General features: G+C 37.1%; 1 protein-coding gene across 1 annotated transcript in view; it reads left to right on the forward strand.

Annotated features, from left to right (window-relative positions):
- LOC150079462 (zinc finger MYND domain-containing protein 11) overlaps window positions 1-22,403 on the forward strand; it is a 305,480-nt gene that overhangs the window by 76,712 nt on the left and 206,365 nt on the right. Inside the window, exon 4 of the mRNA XM_090382587.1 lies at window positions 18,097-18,280. Coding sequence (XP_090238713.1) covers window positions 18,097-18,280 — 184 coding nt within the window. The remainder of the gene's footprint in view (window positions 1-18,096; window positions 18,281-22,403) is intronic.

Raw genomic sequence — 22,403 nt, forward strand, 5'->3', positions numbered from 1 at the left:
TTGCTGGAACAGACTTCCATCTGTTGTTGTGGAAGTTGATAGCTTAAATAAATTTAAGGCTGAACTAGACAGACATTTGGAGTGACTGGATGGGTAAAATGGGAATTTTTTTTTTTTTTTGCTGTTGTATAAGCTTGCTTTTTTGCATCATATGCCTCAACTAATTCTAATATAACACTAAGACAACTGGCAGAGATGTTGAGAATATCGGTATGAAGTGTACACTGTATTCTTCATGACCACTTGCATGTGACACGTGTTTGTGCACACTAAGTTCCAAGACTATTGACACCTGAGCAACAGCAACTTTACATGGAAATTTGTCAGGTGCCGCCATGAATGGTTACCAAAGATGGTGATGTTCTGCACAAGGTTATAAGGGCAGATGAGACATGGCTTCATCGTTTGGACCCAGAAAGTAAGCAACAAAGCTCTTGTTTGGAAGTCTGTCATCGTCAACACTGAAAGAAGCAAAAGTTGTGGCTTCTGCAGGAAAGGTTATGGTCATCTCTCTTTTTTACATTCAAGGAATGGTTTACGAGCATGTTGTGTCACATCGTGCAACTCTTACAGTGGCGCCTCCGTAGCCAGGTGGGCAGGAGCAGCAGTGTGTAGCACACGCTTCTTGATTAGACCGGGGTTTGAGCCCGTGACCACCAAATACGGAGGATGTGAAAAGGTCAGGGAATGACCACCACATATCCCCTGAGCAATATGGCCTTAGTTGCTAATGCTCCTAAAAACCAAATAACAAACAACTGTTACAGAACCATACTGCACACTTTGCTGAATCACATTCATTGCAAACGACCACAACTGCATGCATGTGGGTGGATGCTACATCACAACAATGCGAGACCTCACATTGCTCATACTGCTGTCATCGAGCACTTATGCATTAATGTCAGATGTGTTCCTCATCTATCCAACAGCCCCAATTTTGCAACCTGTGATTTCTCCCCCCCTCAAAGATAAAAGAAGGGGCTGTGAGGAAAATGTTTCCACTCATAAGTAGTAGTAAGGATACCAGCAACAACAAAAAATTGGGTTGCACCATGTTTTTGAATGAAGGCAGAAACATTGGAGTAAGTGCATTTCATCAAATGGCGACTACTTTGAAAAGGACAATCAAAATGTGGATGATTAATAAGGATATGTTGTGAAAAAAAAATTATGATTATTCTTCACCAAAATAGACAATAGTTGCATGTTCATATGCCTTACTTCCTATTCCAAAACATCCCACAGCTGTTCACTGGATTGAGGGCAGGCAATGCATGGTGTCTCTTGGGTCATCTGCTGTGCAACCCCATACGTGAAGTGCACTGTCATTTGGGATATTGTTCTAGCATTCCCCATGTATTGTGATGTCATCTGTCACACATTGACCTGCCATTGAATCCATACAATGTACTGCACTGCACCCTCCTCTCTCACCATGAATATCCACCTTACATAATCATTTACAGTTCTGATAACAGGAGGTTATTTGATCTATTTGACACTATTCTTTGTACACCTTAACCATAGTGGGTCATGAGCAACTGGCATGGCATGCCATTTCTAATACGGAAGCACCCAACGCACGAGTTCCAACGGTTGTGCTCTTTTGAAACTCTGTGATATCTGTGCTACTTTATCACTTTGATTTGCACAACCAGATGCAAATTACAACTGTTCTATGGATATGAAGCTGTTCACCTTTTGATATTGAGTCCATTACAGATGGGGCGGTCACAATTCATGATCACTAAGTGTGTGTGTGTGTGTGTGTGTGTGTGTGTGGGTGGGTGGGTGGGTGTCTGGTGCAGTGAAAGTCTGTGATATAGTGATAAATACTCTTAAGGCAAGAAATAAATTATGCAAGTGATGACTTAGATGTAGATTTATTAACAGGGAGAGAGAATTTCCTGTCAGACAGATTAATCACAGAATTAAGTACAATAAATAGACCATATGTGAAAATTTAGGGAAAAATTGATATGGATAACATAAATTATGTAAGTAATTATAGTTTGAATATGGATGTTAATTTATCTCAAGACAGATCATTTATATCTCTGGATTGAAAATGTTAAATTCATAAAATTTATTTAACTCTACCGATAACAGATTTTTAAGCAGAAAAGAGATTTTCAAAATTCAATTTTATAAAAAAAAAAATAAGTACAGATCTCTGATGTCTCAAGATAAACTGAATGATAGTGTTTTGCATATAGAAAGTAACATTACAAAATGTCTAACTATGAAAATCTTATTAAGGTCTATAGCAGTAGTATTAAGTGTAGAAAATTAAATAATTAATAAATTAAAAATTGCCTTCTTCATAGAAAGCAATTAAGAGATTTTTTTTTTTCTCTTTTTATATTGTTATCTAGTGCAATACTTTGATACTCGAAAATAATGTTTATTTAGTTTGTTTATTAAATATTCTGGTATAAATGAATACTTTTTTTTTTTTTTTTTTTTTGTACCATTGTCAGCCACTAAAATCCAGCAATAATTAGGGACCCCTAAAAATTTTTGTGCCTGTGCCACTCAAAATTGGAAGTGTAGCACTGCCATTATTGATGGTACTCAAAATAGGAGGATGATGACTGGCATAGTCTAGACAGAACATTGGATATTGTTCTATTTAGGCTACACTAGTAAAGACTGTAGATTATAATCTGTAGATATACATATTTCTTACACAAACACCATCAGAGAAAAACTAGTGCCAGAACTTTACAGTTCATGGCAATTTTTCATGCATAATCTACTCAGGCTATAGTGCAACAATTCTGATACCCCAGGTAATGCATTTTTGTTGTATTTTATGGGTATACAAGTGTTTGTTTTTGTCCACATGGTAATTTTCATGTGGACACACATGGTTTTTCAAATACATATATGAAACATATATATTTTCAGATCAATAGTTCAGTTATTATTTGTGCTTATCCGATATTGTAGGTATAATTTTCTTTTACTTGGCCTTTGATTTGCTTAAAAAAATGAAAGTTGAAGTGGAAGAGAAGTCTGTGGCCATTTTTCGTGAATCGATATAAGAATGATATAATATAATGATATAAATGCTATTTGGTTTTTCCATTTAATTCTGCAGGAATATAAATATTAGAAGTTTTGTTATTAGATGTATAAACTGTTAATTTATAACAATACAAACTTGATTTTATGACATATCACAATGTGGCCTTGGCACATTATAACCTTAGCTGCTCATGTGCCAAAAAAAAACGAAACCAAACCAAAAAACATATCACATGTTTTAAATATTTCTGGTATAAATGAGTACTCTTATGAGTACCTAAAATAGCATAGTATGCCATTGCATAACCTAGGAATAGTGAGGCATTATTGTACTCATATCTTAGTTTTTTATGATATTTTTAAATTAAATTTGGACTAAAATCGTGCATTAGACTAGAGCAGCAAAACAAAAGGCTCAAAGTAGTATGAATGCTTTGGCTCATTGAAAAATGTCACTAGTAGCAATTCACTGTCAGGCCTAATGTGAAATGTACATTAGTTGTGCTTCTTCGCAAATAAATCTGAAGTGGGCCATCACACACCCAAAGGAGATGCCATTGTATGTGTTCGCAGTAAACTTCAGCTTGATAAAGAGGAGAGGAGGGAACCATCTTGTATGAACAAAAAAGCTGATACTGAAGCTGCAAGAAAATACTGCATATTTTCTGGGGATCTATTTTATCAGTATAACTTAATTCCTGACCAAATTTTTAATGTAATAAAATGGAATTTTATGCAATGTTTACACAATAAAACTTGAATTTATAGTGATTATTCTAATGTGAATGGCTGTAAAGTTAATAAGATAGGTTTTTATAAATATTCTTGTACTATTGCTGCAGGTATGCATTGCTTAAACTTTTAGTTATTAGCAAATTTTAGTATATTGAGAGCTTTTAAAGGCTGAACTTCCCAGCATGCTGTATATAAGGCACAGTCAAATTCTTGGATGACTACTGATATTTTTAAGATACTGTTTCACGATAACTTGGTGCAAGCAGTTAAATTGCATTTCAAAAAAAATCAGCTTTCGTGAAGATAGCGAAGCTGCCCTATTTTAAGAGTACTGTATGATCTTAAATCTTGCATGCATCCTTTTAAATCCATGTAAGACTGATCTAGTTTTAGGGAAACACAATCACCACCTACCTTCTAGCCACTATTACTTCTTTGGTACAGCCAGTGGGACAAGGTTGTATCAAAGAAGTAATAACATTTCAGATTAGAAAATTAAAAAGGGCTATTACGGAACAGCCTTTTTTTTAACTCTTGAATGCTGAAAATTATGTCAAGAAAGATGATGGGTAGGGGAATAGAGCAGTAAACAAATACATAGCATTTGTTTACTGTTGGCTTATGAATGTTTCTTTACTGTGTTTATCTTTATTTAAAATTTTCTAATTTGTTTTTAGTATTTTGTCACTGGTGAAGTAAAGCTGGATTATTAAATTTTTGAAATGTCTGATTTGTTAATGTAATTTTAATCATAATGCTTTTATTCCTGCATTGACCTGTGTTTCTGCATCTTCTCCAATGGACATGCTTAAATTACTGTGTAACTTGCCAGCAATAAACCAATATTATTAACACAGTGTGAAGTGTCCTTTTTCATCTTTTATTTTGCTACATAATGCAATTCAGAAATCAAATGAAACGTACTGTCAAGAGTTTTTAGGCTCATGGAGAGGAATTTTTCTCAACAGGATAGACTGTTCTTACAGGGATGGGATAATTTTAAATAGAAGGGGTAAAAGAATATTTATTTGTATGTCCCAATAGATTAACAGCAGCCATAAGCAGAAGTGAAAGCAATTATTCTTTTGAATAATTGCTTCTATTGGGAATTACAGCAGCCTGGAAAGTGAGGCATCTGGATTACATGGTATACCAGGGGTCCTCACGAGACAAAGGTTACTAAGAGCAAAAAACAGATGCATATGCTTGCATTATACACCAATGCTGGGAGTCCAGTAAACAAATTTGATTACTGATTAGGTAATCAAATGTGTAAGTTGTAGCGATAACAAAAACAAGATGTCACTCAGACATAAGGAATGTAGAATTTTTAAATTTGAATATGGCCACCTTCTATTCTTTCTATCCTTCCTATGTGTATAGGAGGGACAGGATATTTGAGTGGTTATGCCTGCAGTTAAGAAGCACATAGAATCTAAGGTGCCACTCTGTTGATGTGGCTGGTGCCTCCGTAGCCAGGTGGAAAGGAGCAGCAGTGCGTAGCACACGCTTCTTGATTAGACCGGGGTTCGAGCCTGTCACCACCAAATACGGAGTTTGCGGAAAGGTCAGGGAATAACCACCGCATATCCCCGGAGCAATATGGCCTTAGTTTCTAATGCTCCTAAAAACCAAATAACAACAACAACAGTTGATGTGGGTGACCATGCAATGTTGGGTCAGTTTGGTATGATAGGGATGTGTTATAGGAAAACCAAATATAGGCCAAATGACTGCAGTGCATATGATAAACAGTTGTATAGACAAATAGAGTGGCTGTGGGTGCCAAGTGAATCTTGAGACCAAGCAGTTTCTCTCTGCGATTTTCCTTTGTGTTAATTTCATTTACCAACCTAACTTACCCGCTTGGTCACTTTGTGGCCCTACTCCTACTCCCCCATGGCAGGAGTTGACCTGAATCAAAAGACATGACTCAGAACTAAAAGGATTCAATAATAGATCAGTGTGACCGTATAATAATGGAGCAAGTCGACACTACTACAACTTTAAATGACATTCATCAAAATATGTCTCAAGCAAAAAAAAATCAGCTCCTCTCAACCTGTTATTGTACTTTAAACCTGTTATTGTGTTGGCAGTGCATTCATTAATTCATTTAATGAATCAGTCTGTTAGGAAATTATCCTTCTTTTTAGTTTGGAAGACCACAGAGCCTTAGTCAGCTCACAAAAAAGGATCAAACAGTTACAATCAGGTGATCTTTTAATAGAAACTTCACATCATCAATCAGAGAAGCTGTTGAAGACACAGCTTTTGCAGGATTATCAGTTGCGATTACTCCACATAAAACCCCAAATTCATCCAAAAGTTTTATTACAGCGGGACTTACTATCCATCTCAGATAAAGACTTGCTGTTCAAGTTGAAAGAGCAAAAGGTGATGCATGTCAGAAGAATAATGACAAAGAAATATGGTGCTCTCACTCCTTAATGATCTGTAATTCTTACCTTTAACACCCCTGATTTACTACATTCAGTAAAAGCAGGATATTTAAACTGCAAAATTTGTCCCTATGTACCAGATGTCCAAATCACTGTCAGTGATTTGAACACTCTAAGTCAACATGTTCTTCTAATATCCACATTTCTGATCTGTGAAATGTGGATATTAGAAAAACAAATATAAAAATACACGTTATTAAAAATATCATGCCAGGAAGCTCCAAAACAGATCCTTGCAACTAAGCTTTCAACATTTGTATGCTTCAGCAGAAAACTGTAGTCATATAAACAGAGGTAGCTGTGTCCCCAAATCAAATCATAGATTGGAATAAAGTACTTTTATCAACAAAAACAACACTACGCGAAACACCCTGTGCTCCAGAACAGGAAAATTCCACACCTGCAATACAGCAACTAGAATTGACATCTCCAAAACAGCAACAGTATCTGACTCATAAGCAGAAACACCAAAGCGAGAATTATTATTATTACTATATGGTGCAAAGAAGCCCGAGGCTTATGCTACATCAGCCAAAAAAAATTCCCGAGTTACCCTGAGAGAGAGCTAGAAAGAAAGGAATCGCCAAGAAAGAGAAGAATGATGATGATGATGTCCAGCTCAGGACCCTGGGTTTACAAACGCCCATACTCACCAGATGTGAGTCCCTATTTGTGTAAACTTTGTTTCAATGACATTCATAAATAATACAACTCTGCATATGAAAAAAGTCTTCAAGTTGGGTAAATTAATTATGAAAAATTCTTTCTAATACTGACTATACAGACAGCAAAAACTTTTATTACAAAATACGGATAAAATAGGATAAAAACAGATAAAGCCGCCAACATAGTCTGACACAAAGCTGGCTTCAGAAATTTGGCTGAAGTGTATATGAAAGAAAAATGGATCAAGCAGCAACCCTTTTTATTGCTATGGAAAACTCTGCTATAAATCTTATGCAGCTGATGTTAGAACTTGTTGGCTTTCACTAATCATAACAGCTAGACATCCCCATTCTTGCTGCATGTTAAAAAAAATACGTCCCTGGAAACTCTTGCTGTGCATTTAGCAGGTAGGTTTACTCAGCCTGTTCCTGACACATTAAATACACTGCCAGTGGAGCACTAACAATGTTGCTTGTTTTGACTTGCAATTCACAGCAAGGGTAGTCATTTGTTCTTGGTAAAGTGTATCACATTCTTTTTGATTTATAGTTTTCTGTGCCAGCAATCGTCTTATCAATGGAGCTAGTTTTGTGAAAATGCTGGCAAGTGACATGCTGTGCTTTGAACCCAAGAACAATTCTAAAAATACTTGAGACCTCACCATAATAAAGAAGGAGAGAACACAAAAATCTGTTATCCTTGTAGCAAAGTATGTTTCATATCTTGATATTTATTCTTCTGTATGATCAGTTTATATCTCAAACTGCAGTACTAATGTATCATAAACTGCAGTGATTTGAAAATTAATTTGGATAAGTTTAACTTTCATCATGTTGCATGCAGAGGTTAGAGGAATATATAGTATCAAAATACAATATACAAATATCAAATTATGAATCAACAGGGCTTACCTTTATTTTTGATATAGGAAGCTTCTTTTCCAACTCTCCTAGACAAGGAGAGTTGGAAAAGAAGCTTCCTATATCAAAAATAAAGGTAAGCCCTGTTGATTCATAATATAATAGAATATAGGAAATATCGAGCACTTAAGAGCTCTCTAGTATCAAATCTAACAAATATCAAAATACAAAAATGTTGCAGGGGGAGTGCATTTGCTCCCCCTGCAACATTTTTTTTTTTTGCCTTAAATGTCACCTATGGAAGGGTGCACAATTTCTTGGCAGAGAAATAGGCCATATTCGTGGATTAATGTTATTAGTGGAGTCCCTCAGCGTTGAGTGTTGGGTCTATTGTTGTTGTTGTTTGTATTTATAAATGCTAGTGATGATAGTTATCAAGCTTAATGTTCAAGTTTCAGACAATATGAAAATTGGCAGGGTTGTTAAGCACACTAATGACAGTAAAAAAAAAATAATGAAGTTCAGCCATTATCAACCTACTGCAGGATGGAAGCCTCCTCAACAACTCATGTTGAGGGAAGTGGACCATAATCTGCCACGCTGGTCCAGTTCAGGTTGGCAGATCGATCGTATTCGGCAGTCAGGGGCTTGAACCCCAGTCTACTCAAAGAGTGTGTGCTACTGCACTCCCGCTCCTGACCACTCGGCTACGGAGGCCTTCTAATGACAGTACACTGCTGCAACAGGATCTAGAAAGTAGAAAGGTTGAGCAGATGGGCTGAGAGGTGGCAAATGAAGTTTAACATTGACAAATCTAAAATACTACATATGGGAAGCAGTAACCCCAGAGTGACGTATCAACTCTGTGGTACTACACTGACACTGGTAGAGAACGAAAAGGACCTGGGGGTATTTGTGCAGGCAGATATGAAGTTTTCTGAACACTGCTGCAGACGGTCTGCAAGAGTAGCTCATAGTGTTTTGTCAATGATATACAGGAATTTTTCTAGCAGGGATAAGGAGGTGATTATCCCCTTGTATAAGGCAATGGTCAGACCACACGTGGAGTACTGTATACAGGTCTGGAGGCTTATACTAGAATATGATCTTGAAGAAGATATAGATGCACCTTGCCCTGTTTTCCCAAAGAAAGAGAGACATCTAAACACAAAAAATGCAAAACTCTAATTCAGAAAAACAGTCGGAAGAAACAAACAGAGCAAAGTATTATGCAGTGGGACTCTCATATTGTACATGGGAAATCACCTGAATTAAAAGACATTATCCAGCAGTATCAGCCAGTCAGCATATGTCTTAAAGAAACCCATCTAACAACCCAAATCTCAAAATTTCACATTCTCAAAAGACAGAAATGCAAGTATAACTGCTAAAGTTGTAGCAATACTAGTGAATACAATCATACCAGATATTTAACATACCAAAGCAAATAAGATTACAAACTAACCTAGAAGTGTTAGCAGTGAGAATAGCCATTGGAATTTCCATCACAATGGTATCCATATATCTTCCACTCTCAAGATCAGAACTAAACAATCATGCTATGCAGCTCCAGCTTCCCTATTTTTTTATGGGAGATATAATTGGCCATTATCCTTTGTGGGGTGATGGACAATAGGGGTAAATTGACTAAAACTTGCATGGATGACCAACACCTGAATTTATATTGAACACTAGATCTCACAAATATCATATCATCAATTTATCCCAATGTAGAATGGTCTGTATTAAAGGATCCTTATAACAGTGATCGTTTTCCAATAGTGTGTTCCATACAAACAAAATTAATTTATATGCAGGAAACTAAAATAATGTAGAACTTAAAAAAAATCTAATAACTACAAATAAATTGATTGGATATAAAGAAAAAAAAAGCTAAAGCTAAAGTGAGACAGATTTGTAAGAAAGGCCAAGAAAAATTCTTGGATAACAATGACATTTATGTGCACTAGGAACTCGAATCCTAGTTTAGTGTGGAAATGAATTCATATCTTGAATGGCAAATATCCTAGTATGCAATCTTTCACTGGAAAGATTGAAGTTTGCATGTGTTCTTCAATTGTCTCTTCAACAGATAAAAATCTCAGAATTCTGGCTGATTCTTTTGCTAATGTATCAGCAGTTACAAGCTACAGCACTGATTTTCACACTAAAAGTTCAAGCCAAACAATCCAAGTTGTACTTCTCAACTATTACATCTCTCTTATAATTGACCATTTTTAAAAGAGGAACTACTTGCAACCATTAAAAAATTCAATTATACAAGGCTGTTGGCCTTGTATAATTGAATTTTTCTAAATAACTTGTGTCTATCCACATGGTGATATTCAATTGTCCTTGCATTTCCCAAACCCGAAAAAGATTATTCTTATACATATAACTAACATCCCATTTCATTGACTAGCTGCTACAATAAAGTCTTGAAATGAATGGTACATAGGAGACTTACATAGTTGGTGGAAAAAGATGATAACCCCATCAATTTGGATTTAGAAAAAACAGATCAACCCTAGACCTGCATGTCAGAGTTGAAACAAATATAAGAAATTCATTTATTAGAAATCAGCATATGGTGATCTAGATCTTGAGAAAACTTTTGATACAAAAATTCAAAATCCTGTGAGATTATTTGAATTAGGATACAAAGGGCAACTTCCCCAATTTATAGAGAAATTCCTGTCGCTCAGAACATTTCGGGTACAGTATAAAGACAGTTTATCAAAAATATGTATAGGAAGGAGTACTCCAAGACTCAGTGCTAAGTACAACTCTATTTGTCCTTAGAGTGAACAGCATCACAAAGGTTATACTACCTGTGCTGGAAATTTATATGTATGCAGATCAGCTTTCTATCTTATTTAAATCACAAAGCATGAATGCTATTGAGTGGCAGCATCAGCATTCATAAGCAAAATCAAAATGTGGACAAAAAATAACACAAAATATTTGAGGAAAAAAATAATAAAAAAATCAGCAGTTATACACTTCTGTAAAATTCATGTTCTTTACCCTGAATTGTTTCTATATATAAATAACTTTTCTCTACCTGTTCATATTTCTCATTTTTAGGCATAATTTTGGATAATAGATTAAACTTTCATGAACATATACTAAAATGTCAAATAACTTAACATCTTGCATACAGTATCTTCAGTGGCCTGAGGAGTCAGTAGATATTTCTGCAGATAGACAAAACTGTGATTAGATCACAGTTGGATTATGAATTCCCTGTATATAAAGGGTTGTTAAAATTAAAGTATCCCTATGTAGAGTAGAGGGCTCTGGAGTGAGTTATAAGGCTCGTACTGAAGAGGAATTTGGATAACAGGTACAATAAAGAATGTGCTCACCATTTATTGGAAAAAAAAAAATTAGTTACAAAATTTCACTGTATGGTGCGCAATTATCTTAGTTACAATTGTGCAAATAACTTATGTTATTTGCATAATCGTAAGTTATTGCCACAGTGCTGCTACTCAGCTCTACTACACTGTATAAAAGCAAAGCAGCCTTTTCAAAATTATACAGTAGATGTTTGTCTGCACTAATGCCAACAACATTGCAGGAAAAAGTGCTATTAGTGAAGTTGTACTATCAGAACACCAACAGTGCAGCTGTGGCTATCAGATAATTCTGGCGTCAGAAGCGCATAAGGTGTGGACCTATGCGCTTCTGACGCTGTGGACCAGGATAGAAGGTGGCCATATTTGAAGCGACAGGACATCTTGGTGTTCTACCAGGTATAAAGGTCGAAAACGAGTGGACTCCTCTCATGTTGAAGATGTGGCTATGGCTGTCATGGATTTATCAAGTCAATCTCCATGTGGTAGCGCAAGTGTGCCAGCTGTTTCTCATGGAGTGGACATGCCGTATTCCACTGTAAGGCTAGTAATGTGTCAGGTGTTGTGGTACTATCCTTACAAGATGTTCATGCTACAGCAGCTAATAGTGATGCAGATATTCGCTTCACATACGCACTTCAGTTTCTGGTGTGAATGACAGTGAATATCACTTGGCCATGGAACATCCTTGAGTGATGAAGCCCACTTCTGCTTAAATGGATGAGTGAATATGCACAACTGTCTCATTTGGGCAACAGAAAACCCTTGAGTTATCCAAGAGGTCCCATTCTCCAAAAGTGACAGTGTGGTGTGTATTTATGGCCACATTCATGATTGGGCCATATTTTTTTGAACAGGTAACACCGACTGGATCCCGCACCTGTTCCATCACTGCACAGCAATATTATGAAATGTTAGCAAATTTCACAATACCAGAGCTGCAACAACGTGGGTTCCTTCAGGGCACCATATTCATGCAAGATGGTGCGCCACCCCACATCCACTGTTGTGTCCAAAGATTGCTAAGGCAACATTTTACAGGCGAACGGGTCATCAGCCGTTATTTCCAGACATCTTGGCCACCCCGCTCACCGGACCTCAGCCCATGTGACTTCTGGTTGTGGGGTTTTTTGAAGAAGCAGGTGTATTGGGAAGGATGTCAAACTCTGGCAGATCTGAAGGACAGCATTAGACGTCATGTGCTGGCTGTTTCAGTTGACATGTTACGTTCTGCTATGGAAATTGTTTTTGACCAAAATGGAGGACACATTGAACAGTTGTAGCACTGTTCAAGTGATTTGTATTGCCACAGTGCCATATAGTGACAAATTTTGTAACTAATTTTTTTTCCAATAAATGGCATGCACGTTCTTTACTGTACCTGTTGTCCAAATTTCTCTTCAGTATGAGCCTTAGAACTTGCTCCAGAGCCCTCTACATAGGGATACTTTAATTTTAAGTATCCAGCAGAAGTACAACCCTGTACTTCCGCCGGATGGAGCTTTTAGAACATCAGTTTACAGCTTATACATAGATACATCAGAGCTACATCTTCAACGAGATTGGCTGATCAGCATATATGCAGTGAAAATACCCAGTCAGTTATCGCATTCAAACCAGTCCATTATGCGCAAACCACTATGAGCAATTAACTATGATTGAAAATCAAATGAAAATAAACCAATAGGATTGCATTTCAGACTTGGTTTTGGAAATGTAATTCAGTCACATCTCCACTATAAACCTAAATTCAGAACCTCCTTCACTGCTAACTATACCTTTAGCTCTTTCTTCCCTAAAAAAAATGGAATAAAAATGATATATCCCCAATCGTTATGCACAACTTTGAAAACAGGAACAGTTATCAGATTTATATGGATGAATCAAAACCAAACAACCCAGTCGGTGCTGCATTGGTTCTCCTTAATCAACTTTATCTGTCTCCTTGCCTGTTGTTTGCAGTACTCTTACTTAGAATCATATCCTTTAAACAAGCTACGGATGGTATTAGCAAGTTCCAGCTGTTTCCTGCTCTCATGCTTGTTGATTCAAAATCTTAACAACAAACTCAGAGATTTTCAAAAAGTAAGAAAACCAGTTGCAATTTGTTGAATTCCGAATTATGAATCTCAGAGTATGATTGTGCAATCGAACTGCAAAAAATCCAAATCACGAGAGACAACTTTCAATATGTGCCTTTTACTGATTGTAGAGACACCTTTCATGCTGTACTTCCATCATCATAAGTACTTCCATTTGGACACCACTTTAGAGAAATCAACCATGCAATAAACTTCACAGAATGAAAAAGACCTGTGTTTATGGCATTATAGTTCACAAAAAAAATAGATGGGAAGTTATACTAACAAGAATGTATTGGGCATACCTATTTTATGCATAGATATCTACTTCTGGGAGAAAATCCTGCACTCTGTTCTGTCTGTCATATGCAACTTACAGTAAGGCACATTCTGATTGATTGTCCACCCCATTTATTCATCCTTACCATCTCCTTTCAATCTTGAGTAAACCTGCAAGCCCCTCTGAGTCTTTCTCATATACTTAGTGACAAAGCAAACCTAAGTGAACTTTTTATGTGTATTTAATATCTGTGAAAAATAGATATTTTGATGAAAACTGACAGACACATTTTAGCCTTAGTTGCCCTTGTATTGTAAAATCCACATAACAGCAACAAATAGTGGGCCACTAGATCAGAGTGCCTTATAATGGAAGAGTTTAACTTTCCAGGTGTTTAGGGAAGATGTCTTGAGTTGGTAACTCACACAGCAGTAGAAATTTCTACAGCAGCATGTTAGAGAAGCAGTGAGAAAGGGCAATACTCTTTATCTGGTTATCAGCCTGACTCTACATGCATTAATAGATAAAGGGAACTACTAGGTGGCAGTAATCATATATATTCATGTGAGGGTCTACTAAAAGATGTAACTACTGTCAGGGGTAAAGAGAAGCAATTTTGCCCTTAGAACTGTAGCTATATGATTTTGAAAAAGTGGAAGAGAAATTGTTGAAGTTTATTTATTTATTTCGTATGGTGTGATCAGTACACGAAGGAACCAGTTTTTTCTTGCTTCCTTTGTGATATCCAGCCCGAGGCGGGAATCAAACCCGCAACCTTTGGGTTGCCAGGCAGGCACTTTACCTACCTGGCTAGCCCGGTCGGCATTGTTGAAGTTGAAAGTAAACAAGGCACCTGGGGCTGATAAAATCTATCCAGTTATATTTAAAGATGCAGCAGAAGAGGTAAGCAGGCCTTTGGCCATAATTAGGAGAGCATCCTTGGTTTCAGGGAAGATTTATATAGATTGTAGATGTCTCTCTTGTATTCATACAGGATTGGTCAGTGGATGAAATGAATAATTGTAGACCTGTAAGCTTGACCTCTGTTCCAGGGAAAATAATGGAGTGAGTGGTTAAAGAAGTATTACAGAATTATTTTTACAGGAATTTATTTTCGCAGCATGGATTTATTTAGAGAAGATGTCTGACCAGTCACAATTAGCTACTGTGATCAGAATCAGAGGAACTGGATGGAGAAAAAGAACTCTAACATCACATACTTAGATTTTAGTAAACCTTTTGCCACTGCTCTGCATGAAAGACTGCTATACAAATTAGAGCCATGTGCCATTAGGGGCAAGTTACCATTAGGGATAAAGGGATGGTTCAGGAGTAGAAGACAGTTATAAATAGGCACTGCTCATCATGGACTATTGTTATTAGTGGAGTTCTCGGGGTTTATTAACTATATTGCAAAGCATATCAAGCTTATTGTTTAAGTTTGCAGATGATGCAAAGGTTGACAGGATGATTAATGACGAGAATCAAGGTGTACTACTGAAACAAGTCCTAGAAAAATTATGCAGCTGGGCTGAGAAATGGCAGTTGAGGTTTAACATTGATAAATGGAAGGTTATGCATATGGGCATCATTAATTGCAGAATAACATACCAATTAAGTGGTTTCATACTCAAGGTAGTGAAGAATGAAAAAAAATCTAGGGTCAATTGTAATCTAGTGTAGAAGTTTTGTGAACAGTGCACACAAGTTGCTAGGATAGTTCATGGGGTTTTATCAATATACAGAAATTTTTTCAGCAAGAACAAGGAATTAATTTTCACATTTTATAAGGCAATGGTTGGGCTACATCTTGAGTATTGTATATTGGTCTGGAAGCCTCATTTTAAGGATTTGAATCCCTTGGAAGAGGTGTGGAAATGAGCAACTAGATTAGAGAAGGACATAAAAGGGTAACCTTATCAAGAAAAACTTCACTTCTGCAAATTGCAGAGCTTGGAAATTAGGAATCTGCAACAGATATGTGATTAAAGTATTTGAGGCTTTAAATGGATTGTAACTAAATGCTGATGGCATCCTTATTCTCTCTCAAACAACACATATAATGGGACATAAATTTAAATTGAAAAAAGATGGCTGTAGAATAGAAGTGTGATAATTTGCTTTTAGCTAGAGAGTAATTGATTGTTGGAACAAACTACCATCTAGTGTTGTGGAAGTGGGTAGTTTGAATAAATTTAAGGAGGAAGAAGATAAATTATTAGAGAGGATTGATAAATGAGTTGGGTAGTGTGATTTTTTTATTTTTTTGATGCTGCATAATCTTACTTTCTTGCATCATTTGCCGCTATATACAAATGAATATCTCACTTTATCCTGGAAAGATGCTGAAATTGCTGCTTTAAAAATATTTTGTAGAAAATTCTGACCTAGCACTATTTTTGGCAACTATTCACTTGATAAGAAGAAATTTGTAGGTTTAATGCTAGAAATAACTCTGATATATCTGATGTAGTTATGAATTCCTGCTATTTAATCCATTCAGTATCTCTGACGAAGACAGAAAGAAATGGGTAGAGATAGATAAAGATACCAAAGTTGTTACTCAACTACTATTTTATGAAGTATAGCTTTTTCTATATAAATGAAAGAATCCGAAGAAGAAGATGTTGGAGAAGGAGTTAAAATCACTTGTAGGGAAATTGCAGAGCAACTTAGCAAGTTTATTCAGTTTGTTGAGAAAAGCAGCCTCTGTCTTGTCTTGGAAATTTCATAATATTTTGATGAACTAAAAAACAAGTGTTCAGTAAACAAGCAGATATTAAAGATATGATTAAAAGTGTAGTAAGTAAAGCAAGATCTGTAGTCCTTAACCCTGCACCATTGGATCAATAGTACAGTAATCCTTTTGCAATTTTTTGTACTTAATATTAAAAAGTGCCATAAGCATAGAACCTAAATTTAAGTACTGTCATTTTTTTTTAAATGTATAACTAATTATTTTAAAAGGTGCTAATTTTGACTCTATACCATAGTTTTATGTATTTTTATTATTTTATTGCATAAAATAATCTGAAAAGTGCCCACCAGAAATTTTAGATTTCTTGAAGATTTTATATTTTTTAGATATATGTTCAGTAACCTGGAATGTCTGATAGTCTGGCACGTTTACAATGATGCCAGATTATTGTTCTTCTACTGTACTAATAAAATGCACTGAGTGTATGATGATGAAATATGCTGCTACATTATATAGTAACCAGCCGCCTAATTTAATATATCATTAATTTAATATATGAGGGTGGTTCAAGGTTCACCTAGACTTTTTCAGGTGTGTACACTAGAACAACAAAAATGCTCTTCATAGCAGAAAGTAGATATACTACTCTTAATTGGTGGCACCTAGTCATGCCCTCCACATATGCTCATTAGAAGCAATACAAATACAAGATTTTGTCATTATAAGTGAACAGTATTGTATTGTCGTATTTCTGTTGTGAGAGAAAGCGAAACCAGCTGAGTTAAATGTGCTATATGGAGAACAGACCCTATCATGCACAAACCTTATGATTGGTGCAACAAATTTATTTTCCAAAAGCTCAAAATAAGTTACTAACCTATCACATGCTGAGGTTCAGCTGTCGACATAGATTCATTATGTTGAGGAGCCGATTTGGGGGGGGGGAAACAGATGAAATGAAGTGTGTGACATCAAAATTGCATAGGTGTCGGAAGTATAAAGGCAATTATTTGTGGCCACTTACCGTTCAGTAAAATGTTCATGTGGTGAGGGCCGACCGGGCTAGCCGAGTGGGTAAAGTACCTGCTCGGCAACCCAAAGGTCGCGGGTTCGATTCCCGCCTCGGGCTTGGATCAAAGTACTGCAAAAACCCTGGGAGGTGCAATATGGCCACAGAAGCCGATGCGCCAACAACTACCAAATCAAAATCAATCAATCATGTGGTGAGCTTCAAAGATGTTAATGGTTAACCAGAAAGTACAACGTGGTTTCTGTTCTCCAACCATATGAAATGGAGGGAAACTCATTTCTGGTGAATAGTGACTTGTAACATGACTTGCAGAAACTACTTCACTCTAAAATTAAAGAGGTCCAAAATGGAATGGCCCTCAGCTGACAAGCATCTTTTGGGATTCAGAAGGGTTGATTTTCTGCCACCTTGACAACAGTCGTCAGTATTACAGCAGCTTGCTTCTCAATGTGCATATAGCAGTTGACAAGAAAAGACCTGGAAAATTTTTTAGAGAATTATTCTGCTATTCAACAACAGCAAACTTGACAATGATGATGTTGACAACCTTGGGTTAGGAAAATTATGAATCACCCTTCTTACAGACTGGATTACCAGTTACCTATTTGAGCCAGTAAAGAAGCACTTGGTATGGCAGTAATTCAAGAACATTAACAAACTTAAGTACAGTCAGCCTATTTGTTTCTATGCTACAGCATAAGGATAACAAATGAATATTAAAAAAAAAAGTAATGTTTGGTGGGTCTGTTCCTTTGTTTTTTTTTTTTTTGTAAAATAAAAGTCCTAGTCATCCTTGAATCACTCTGTATATATGACATTTATTTAAAGATAGGTGTGCTTACGTATTTAAGCTATTTATATAATTTCAATGTCTACAATAAAAATTTTATAGACTAGAGAGTTGCATCGCATGCCTCATCCAGATGAAGAACGGTGGCGCCATGATTACTTAATTTTTCAGCCAATGGATTTGGTCACAATGGAAGACAAGACTCGCAATAATGAATATTCACGTGTGGAGGAATTTCAGATTGATACTCAGAATGTTGTGCATAATGTTGTTATTTATTATGGAGGTAAACAAGCTTTATATTATATAATTTTTTATGTATTTAGAAAATTAAATGCACTAGGCATAATCCTTATGGATTTTGATAATTAACTATATAATATCGGTGTAAATACACCATAGTTAACCCATAGATTTGAGCTACGATTGTAGCGTAGAAGGCATCGTTTTAATTGTAATGTGGTTGCCTTCACAACAAGATAGCTACTATTGAATTACTTCAAATAAATAACGCTTCTCTAGTAGAGAAGTAAAACGATTCTTCTTTAGAAAAACTTCTCTAGTAAAACGATGCCTTCTACGCTACAATCGTAGCTCAAATCTATGGGTTAACTATGGTGTATTTACACCGATATTATATAAATAATTTTTTATATAAGTATGCCCATCAGAAATATACATATTTTGACATATACTGTAGACTAATTATTAATAAAACTTAATTATTAATGCTAATAATAAATAAATATATATATTAGTTTATTAGCCACTTGCCAAAAGAAACCACACTGTCAAGGAAAAGTCGCCCACTGTGGCTGTCACATGGTAAGGACTCCGTAGTCAGGTGGGCAGGAGCAGCAGTGCATAGCACATGCTTCTTGATTAGACCGGGGTTCAAGCCCGTGACCACCAAATACGGAGGAAGAGGATGTAAGGTCAGAGAATGACCACCGCATATCCCCGGAGCAATGTTGCTAATGCTCCTAAAAACCAAATGACAATAACAATAAGGGGGGCTTACATCGGAATTATTATTATAAAAGAACAAATAACACTGCATTCCAAAATGTACATTACAAAATTCTTCAACTTACAAATAATAAATTTTTATGTAATTTATTTTGAATATAAATGAGATTGAAATGTTAATATTCTCTCTAATTATTTCCAGCTAACAAAGTAAATTTCTGTTAGAAGTTATAGCTGTTGAAGACAGTTATTAAAGAAATCATAAGTAATACATTTTCTGCTTCAGTACTATACATCTTAAGCATTATAAATAAACTGTGTTTACTTGTTTTCAAAGGTCTACAATCAATTCTTATTACTGATTAGAGAAATCTTATCATTTCTGTTTGCTGATGTCGGGAAGATGAGTTTAAGGGTTTCTCTACTGAATTAATTTTGATTTTTCATCATATAATAACCCTACTCAGCACAGAACTCAAATTTTTGAGATAAAATAGTAAAAAAAACTTTTCTTGAAAGATGTAAGTTATTGATAAGAAAACTGAATGGTTTTAGAATGAAGGGACAAACTAAAGTTTGACTGTCATAGTAGGCTGACCCCCCCCACACACACACATGCACACACACGAAAAAAAAATACACATATACAGGGTGCCTCAAAAATATTGGTACAAACTTTTAGGGGAGGTAGGTAACATCTAAAGGAATGTGAATCGCATAGGAACCCATAACCGGAAATGTCACCTTAAGTCGGTACGCGGTGCTGTTCATCAGTTCACGAGAGGTCGTCACACGAAGAGCATGCATCGATATACGAACTGTGAGCTGACAGACATACACCTAGTGTATGGATTAGCAGAGGGCCCACACGGTGTGCGCCCCCATACGGCACAACATTGCTTCGCAATAAATGTGTAGGCAGGTATGGTCGGTGACTGCTTAGTCGGCCCATACCTGTTACATCCAGCATGAACTCTGCTAAATGTTGGATCTTCCTTGAACAAGTTCTACTAGGGTTACTTGATGATGTTCCAGAAAATGTGAGATGCAACATTTGGTTTCAACATGACGGGGCACCTGCCCATTATGGAAGGTGTGTTCGTGACCATTTGAACAGGAATTTTGGGCGTCAATGGATTGGCCGTGGTGGACCCGTTGCCTAGCCCCCACGCTCACCTGATTTATCAAGCCTTGATTTCTTTCTGTGGAGGCTTTCAAATCTATCGTGTATGAATCGCCTGTGGAGACGGAAATGGATCTCGTGGCGAGACTCGGCTGCGCTGCTGCTACTGTCAAAGAAACTCCAGGTGTGTTCGACCGTGTCTGCCAATCCATGCTGCGTCAGTGTCATGTGCGCATCGCGTCTCATGGTGGAACCTTTGAGCATCTGTTGTAACATCATGAAATGCATCCATAGCATACTCCATTGTTAATATTATGTCAAATAAATGTTTGCCACTAATTACTGTCTTGTGTCATTTCTGCTTCTTGTGCCTCCGCTACTACGTTCCCGTGACGTTTCCGGTTATGGGTTCCTATGCGATTCACATTCCTTTAGATGTTATCTACCTCCCCTAAACGTTTGTACCAATATTTTTGAAACACCCTATATATATATATATACACACACACACACACACACACACACACACTGATGAGCTAAAACATTTTTACCACCTACCTAATATGATGCTGTTCCTCCACATGTAGCCAAAACAGCTCATACCTGGCAAGGCATGGACACCACACGATTTCTAAGTGTCTTGTGGTATCTGGTACCAACATGTAACTAGCAGATCCTTTAACTCCTGTAAGGTCCGTGGTTGACATACTGCAGATCGGAGTTGCTGTTCCAACACAAACCACAGATGCTCGATGGGATTGATGTCTGGGGAATTTGGAGTCCAGGGCAATACCTGGAAGTCTTCCTCATGTTCCACGAACAATCCGGGTGGTTTGGCATAGCGCATTATCCTGCTGAAAGACGGCACTGCCAGAGGGGAAGACCATTGCCATGAAAGGGTGTACCTGGCCAGCAATGATGTTTAGGTAGGTGGTAGACGTCAGAGTGCCCAGCACATGGATGACTGGATCCAGGGTATCTCAGCAGAACATCGCCCAAAGCATGACACCACCACCACTGGCTTGTTTTCATACCATGGTGCATCCAGGCAGCATTACTTCCCCAGGTAAATGACACATACATACCCGGCCGTCCACATGGTGCAACAGGAAACATGATTCATCAGACCAGACAGCCTTCTTCCAGTCACTCAAGGTCCAGTTTCAGTGCTTGCGTGCCCATTGTAGGCGCTGCCGCCGGTGAACCGTGGTTAGCATGGTGGGCTCTCGGATCAGCCTGCAGCTACACAGCCCCATATTCAGCAGGGTTCGATGTACTGTGTTTTGTGACACATTACTCCTGTCACCAGCATTCCAATTACCGGCGAGTTGTGCCACAGTCGCCCTTCTGTTGCCACGTACCATCTGGGAGAGCCTTTGCTCACCTCGAGCACTGATGAGCTGTGGTCATCCAACACCTCGGCAGCAGTTCGTGGTTTTTTCCTCCCCCGACCACTTTTGGTAGGTACTAACCACGGCTGTCCGTGAGCATCCCACCAGCTGTGTCGTTTCGGATATGCTCTAACCCAGTTGTCTGTCCATTAAAATTTGGCCTTTGTCAAACTCTTAAGTCCGCTGCCTTTCCTATCTGAAGAACAAGAGTAATAACACTGATTAACGGAGTTCAGTATCAGGTTTTTTTTACCATGTCCTGACCTGTGCACGTGCCGTAGTTCACCTGCAGTTGCTTTGATTTGCATAATGGCTTGCTGGTCATAATGTTTTGGCTCATCAATGTATGGCCTACCAAAAGTCATGACTCACTTTTAGATGAGAAAAAAAAAGATGCATTTATTCAAAGAATGAATACCTTGTTGGCTGTAATGATTGCTTCAATGTGTCAAAGGACTCTATGCTTCTAATTTTCAATAGAAAGCAGTGATCATCAAGAAATGACCTATTACATCACTATTCTCCATGGTGTGTGTGTGTGTGTGTGTGTGTGTGTGTGTGTGTGTGTGTGTGTGTGTGTGTGTGTGTGTGTGTGTGTGTGTGTGTAGGAAGTGTTGATAGCTCATTTCTTGATGGATAGAAGAAAATTTATAGTTTAAGGACATGATAAAAACTGGTCATATTGTGCTCGACTCTTCGTTTAAAGCATTTGTGGGCTCTACTGACAAAGAGATTCATTTTGGCCTTGCCCTGATTCTACATTTTATTTCATCCCAAATATACTCAGTTGGGTTGAGATTGGTGCTCTGTTCTGGTTATTGCAATGCTTCAGTGTTATTGGCAAAGGGTATCTAGTTTCAGTGTAGAGAATGCAAATTGTAATTTTGGAAGTAATAAATCCGTATTCCAAAATATTAAGAAATTAA

The sequence above is a fragment of the Mastigoproctus giganteus genome, chromosome 10 (assembly GCF_048544385.1).
Source record: "Mastigoproctus giganteus isolate SK-2022 chromosome 10, ASM4854438v1, whole genome shotgun sequence".
In the NCBI taxonomy this organism is placed as follows: domain Eukaryota; kingdom Metazoa; phylum Arthropoda; class Arachnida; order Uropygi; family Thelyphonidae; genus Mastigoproctus; species Mastigoproctus giganteus.